General features: G+C 30.0%; 1 protein-coding gene across 1 annotated transcript; it reads left to right on the top strand.

Annotated features, from left to right (window-relative positions):
- The first annotated feature begins 5,262 nt into the window (after positions 1 to 5,262).
- On the top strand, positions 5,263 to 6,088 carry PolZ2 (DNA polymerase zeta subunit 2). The gene is made up of 4 exons (XM_088037901.1): positions 5,263 to 5,373; positions 5,424 to 5,715; positions 5,769 to 5,928; positions 5,975 to 6,088. The coding sequence occupies exons 1-4, from the start codon at positions 5,352 to 5,354 to the stop codon at positions 6,086 to 6,088; spliced, it is 588 nt and encodes a 195-aa protein (XP_087894027.1). The 5' UTR covers positions 5,263 to 5,351.
- The last annotated feature ends 8 nt before the right edge of the window (positions 6,089 to 6,096 follow it).

Here is a 6,096-nt window from a genome sequence, read left to right on the forward strand (position 1 = left end):
GAGGATCAAAATTTCTAGGACATAATCGAGATCAGACTCAAGTTCTTAGTGCAACAACACTGTAATTAGGAGAGTGATAAGTGATACAAATTATAACAAATTTAACTAACACAAATAAAATTAATCTATTAATTCTGACTTGTTTTGTTATTTTTTTTTAGACTGACATACAATAAATGGTGGATGCGCCGGGAATATTATCGTCGGTGTTAAAATATAGAGGCGTATCTCATTTTATCATATTTTCAAGGAAAACACTTTAAGAATTTTTTTATTATTTTTAAAACTGCCACTAAAAATCGATGAAAGTAATGAGAAATCTCATGATGTGATAATACGAACTACTATTGGCGACACCGAAATCTGAATGATCTATTCGTTGTCATACATTTTTCTCTTAATTTCCATAATGTAAATCAGGTTTTAAACAGTGGCGTTTTTTTTTAATTTTTCTCTAAAGATTTAGATTAGCAATACAATTCTTACTAATCAGCAGCCATTGCTCTTAGCGACAGGTTTTCTTTAAAATTTGTAATAGCTCTTGGTTTTTTCCACTACAGTTCAATGTCTAGCCGATTTTAACTAACTACTGTCATTAATTGTCATAATTGACAATTAGAGTGCACCTATGATTTAAAGTCAAAATTACGCTAGACAATTTAAGGGATAAGAATTGCTTTTTTAATTTTTGAAGATAAATTAATCCTTAATTTGTCGATACTAAAATTTGTGCTTTAGATTTGGTACTATTATCTTTCATATGTTCTCATTTTGCGATGTATTTACTATTCAATTTCCGGTTTTTGTCTAATCAGCCAGGTTCTTGCAGGTGGAGAAAGCCTAGAAGTTGAGGTTCCTACTTAAATGGGCAATATCTATTATAAAAAAATCGTATTTTAGTCTGAAAATATGTTCTTTAAATTTACTAAATTGGTATAACTGGAACTATAAAAATTAAAAAACTTTGCTGTTGGTTTTGGCAATAGATTGAGCCCCTTAGTGTTAAGTTTACTAATGAAATTGTAATCAATAATCGATTACGAATGAAGGTAAAAAATTAATAGAAATGTTAATCGATGTTGATTTTTAAATTTTTAGATTTGCAGAACTGTTTATTCTGGAATTTCTGTGTTTTATAAGATCATATAAAGACCACATTGTATTTTTTAATATAAAACTGTAAATTTTTCTTATACTTGTTATAAACTAGTTCTAAAATAAATCTGAACGAATTTTAGTGCATTTCATGACCTAAAAATGGTGAATGCGCCAGGATATATACTATAAATATCAAAACTGTTAATTTTAAACACAGTATCTGCTTAACTTTTTGGTAAACCAATCATAGATATAAATAGTTAATTGATATTAATCAATAGATAAATTAATTATTCCTATCCCAAATAATTTCCAGAAACCTGAAATATTCATAGAATATTTTATTAGAGGACCAAAACTTCGGAAATATTGTTTCTCTCGCATTTTGTTTGCTAAGCATTTGTTCTTATATTTTCTGAAATTCTAAAATTATTTTTTTTAGAAAAAAATGTTTCGCACAAAAATTAGATTTTGGTCGATATCTAGCTTATTTTGGAGTAGAGTTCGTGCCAGTTGATTGACGAATTAAGTAGGTACTTATATGATCGAAACGGTTATGAACCATTTCTACGTACTCATTAACTTAAGAACCATGGCTACGTTCTTCAATTTTCAAGCTGAACTCAAAGGTAACTAGTTTAAATTTTAAATAACCCCTCACTTATTTCTTTTAGATGATTCTCTCGCAAGTATCCACTTCTTTAGTTTTAAAATGTATAAGAACAAGACCTTAAAATGTTTACTTAAAATCTTATTCGTATATTACTTTCTACTGTTTTTATTTCAAGTAATCATGTTCATTCAAGGAAAAAACATGATTACAATTTCTAGTCACGGCTACGATTTTATCAGGAACCTATTTGTAATGCTGGTTTACGAAAATTGAATTATCATATTATCTAATTTTACTGCTTTCAGACTATGTTTTGTATTGGCGTAATTTTTTTGAAAAACTCAATGTTGGACGATTTAAAAACATCACTTAAACCGTGGGATATCCACTCTATGGGAAACAAAGTTGCCAAGAAAATCGAAATTGAGAGCAAATTCATAAAAAAGATTTTATGGTCAGCCATTTCTTTTTCTTTCTTATGGGGTGTTTTAGTAATGTACCCACGTCAAGCTGACATAGATCTGATTTTCAGTAATTTTCTTTGCTCTACGAGGTTTTCTTCTTGTCCGAAACTTTTAGGGTATGTTTTCAAATCCACGGCTTTGCTACGAAGTGCTTGCATTGGAGCTCACGGTTTTCAAGCAATTTATGCTACACTAGCGGTAAAATTTCAAATATACTTGTTTAACAGACTTATTCACTATATTGATCAAAATGAAGATGAAACCAAACTGTTGATATATGATGAAAACTTTCAGAAGGACATTGAATTTAAATTAAAAGTTTTGGTGAATCGCCACTGTGATCTTATAAGGTATAAACTTTTGAAAAGTTTTATTTTTTTACTTCTTTTACAGATCACTTAATAGTACCCTTCAGTCTGGGTTGTTGTATCCTTTCTTTAAGCATAGTCCTTTCTGTAATTGAAGTAAAGTATTACCGTATTTAGATATTTAGATTTAGATATTGTCGAAAGCGAGGTAAAACGATAAAACACTTTCAGTCGCATTGAACTGTAATTTTAGTCTGAGCAGATGTATAATTAACAGGTACAAACAAATTGGTACAATTGGAATTGCAGTAACAGAAAGACGTTGGCACTTATATTAATGAAAAGTCTTCGGCCTATCAGTTTTAAATTTACCGAAGAACTTGCTGTCAATCATAGACTTGGGATGAGGGTAAATATAAGCTTTGAATGAGAACATTTGTTTTCAATGGTTTTTAGTTATGTAGAATTATCTATGCTAGCACATCTGTATTTTTTAAGGTTGTATAAAGTGTGGTACAAATTTCACATGTTTAATGATTTTGTAATTAAAGTTAAAGAAACTTTAGCTTCGAGCATACATTTGCCTCTAAGTTTAAAATGTAATTATATTTAGGTATTTAATTGTGAAATAATTAAAAAACAAATATTCCAATAATAATAAAGTTCCTTTTAAATTGGTGTAGTATAGATATTCCTAAATGAACTGATACTGATAAAAATCAATAGAGGCTAAACTGGACACTAGAATTTTTATAGTAACACAATGATATTAAGTATAATAACTATATCAATTATGCACGTCAAGAGAAGGTTACTGGTAAATTATTCATGTATCATTAATTATTTAGATTTTAATACTAAGCTATGTAAATGACTGCTTCAAATTGTTTGAACAAGGTAAATTATCAAATTAGTCGGAAAGACAATAACCACCAATATAAAATCATTTTTATCCGTCTTCAAAAATTGGTCAAGTATAGTAATGAATATTTCATACTAATCAATAATATATATTCTTACAAAGCATTTCCAGAGAACTAGAGAAAAACATTCTGATAAAACGACTACCTGAAAATGTTTGATAACAATTATGTACGCCCAGAAAAATCTGAGGGTAAATAATAATAATAAATTATTCAAGATGTGTTTATCATATGTACTCTGACAATTACTTTCAGACGATTCTTTAGAAACTATCTACTTTTACTGTTATAAAATCTATCAAAATGACTGACAAAATGATGATTAGAGGTCTAAAACTTTTGAAATTAAAGTAACAACATTTGCAGGTAGTAGACAAGTGTGAGATGTGATTCCATCACTTTTGAGCGTCCGTTTTCTCGGCGTGGGGTAACTAGTTACTCCAGTGTGGCCGTAACCGTTGCTCAGCACAGATCTTTTTTTTTCAAATTCATTTGTTTGTGGTGTCAATTGACAAAATAAAGATAAGTTTTTAATATTTTAGTAAAAAAAATCATCATGTCTATTCATGTGAAATAATTCATTTTCATTTTTATATGATATTGTTTATTAAATAAATGCCATAAATAAAAAAAATGACAAAATTCTTTCCAAACAATTTTTTGACTAACAAACTTGCGCGTTTACATTTACGGCAGGATTGCCGAAACCTGGACTCGTGTTTTAATAAGGGTTTTATCAAAACTCGTTTTTAATTTAATATACCTACTATTAGGTGTAGTATTTTTGTAGTAGAGTGTGTATTCATAAAAATTTTAAAGTTACCGCTTCAGTCGTAGGCGTCAGGATGAACCCGTCAATTTGCAATGAAGTTAGAAACGAACACTACTGAGAGACTGCAGAAAACGAAATGCTACAAGACTCTCGAGTACTTTATGGAAAAAATAACTATCTATTACATCATCAATTTTTTTACAATATCAGAGCTATAAAACTACTAGTTAAAGTTTTTACTGGAACCGCTGATCTCTTTGGCTTCCCTTTTTTTGTTTACTTTAGTCTCTTTTCTGTGGCTAAATTCTTGTTTACAAAGCCACCCTGTAAAAATACCAATAAGAAAAAGGCCAGGTGCAGAATATAGTTCCTTAACATCTGAACTGACCGAGCGTGTAAAGAAATGGTTGTTATTTTTGAACATTGGGGAGACAGTCCCAAACCCACAATAAGTTACGGGAGCAGCAGTGAGGAAAACAGTGATACTGAGAGTAATCATCAAGAAGAGAACAAGTGTAAAACGAAAGACAGTTTTAATATAAACTGCAGGAACAGTGAACGAGGCAACAGTAATGTTGTATCCAGGGGTCGTGGAAGAGGTCATTGGGGACGTGGAACAAATATAGAGAACAAAAACGGAGAAAGTGCGAACAGCAGAGGTGGAAGAGCGTACAAAGTTGGAGTCGGAAGAGGGATAAGTTGGAATCCAAAGTAATACATTGTTTTTTTTTTTAATTACAGAAAATAAAAACATAAGTCAGAGCACAGGAACAATTGTTTAAGTTGTAAAAATGCATTAAGTATTAAGTAGTAAGTAAGTAAGTAAGTTAGTTACCAATGTTTAAATGTAGATTTATCTTTTACTGTAAATTTTGGCAAAATAATATAAAATATATAGGAGTAACTTTGGTTATAAATTATGAAAATCAATCAAAAAATATTAATCAAATAAAGTGAGCGTAATTATTAATTACAGCTTCAATTAAGTATTATTAATATACAATCAATAATCACCATAAAAATTCAATAATTTTTTTTTTTGAAAAGTGCGCGTCCTAAGTTCACACTAGTCCGCCTAGTGACAAAACACTTTAAGGTTGGTAGACAAAGTTGGTACACACCATGACATAACCTTATTTAAAAAGTTTCAAGCGCCGAAATGTTTACTTTATCATGTTAAATCCAGAAAATAACGGTAATTTACTGTTGAATACCCCTACAATATAATAACAACTTATTTTTTAGCCTCTACTGTAATAGACATAATTTGTGAGTTTTTTGAAGTGGCAATTCATAACATCTTGTATGTACAAAAAGTGTATCCAGACTCAATTTTTGAATGTAAACGAAAGTACGGCGTTGCAGTTTATCGATCAGTTCATCCAGGAGTCAATGATTACATTCTGAACTGTATCAACAGCATCAGATTTTATTTGATGAAAAATCACCTGAGAGGGGTATTTCTGTGTTTCCGAACAGATCAAAATATAAGAAAGTACTGCTTTGAAATTGCTAAAGTTAACGCTAATCTTGATAGGTAAATGTGCTTGTACTATAACAAACAATTTCTTGATTTCTTGAAGATTGCAGTGATCAGTTTTTATTAAGATTGGAACAATACTTCAGGAATTTTTGCTTGAAATTGCATTCAGCTCAAACTGAAGCTGTGTCAGACGACATTACATTTACCATACAATTATTAGTGACCCAGTACGCTAATCTAGAATTTTGTCAAGATACTTCACATGAGGTAACATTAATTTAATTGTGTACAATATAACTGAATTTTCTTGTAGACTTTTCTGTGGGTGGATGCTCATGAAAGCAAATCAGACAACTCTATAATTATCCCTTTGCAAAACTGTGAAACTGAATTTCTGAAAATGCAAACTTATATTAAACAGCTGTAAAAGTATTT

This window comes from Gnatocerus cornutus, chromosome 5, assembly GCF_029298725.1.
Source record: "Gnatocerus cornutus isolate USDA-ARS CGAHR chromosome 5, icGnaCorn1.1, whole genome shotgun sequence".
NCBI classification, from domain to species: Eukaryota; Metazoa; Arthropoda; class Insecta; order Coleoptera; family Tenebrionidae; genus Gnatocerus; species Gnatocerus cornutus.

Excerpts from the sequence above, each read along its gene's own strand:
- PolZ2 (XM_088037901.1), top strand. The coding sequence starts at position 5,352 with ATGTTAAATCCAGAAAATAACG. Across the intron at positions 5,716-5,768 it reads GTTAACGCTAATCTTGATAG|TGATCAGTTTTTATTAAGAT; the intron begins GTAAATGTGCTT and ends TGAAGATTGCAG. Across the intron at positions 5,929-5,974 it reads GTCAAGATACTTCACATGAG|ACTTTTCTGTGGGTGGATGC; the intron begins GTAACATTAATT and ends ATTTTCTTGTAG.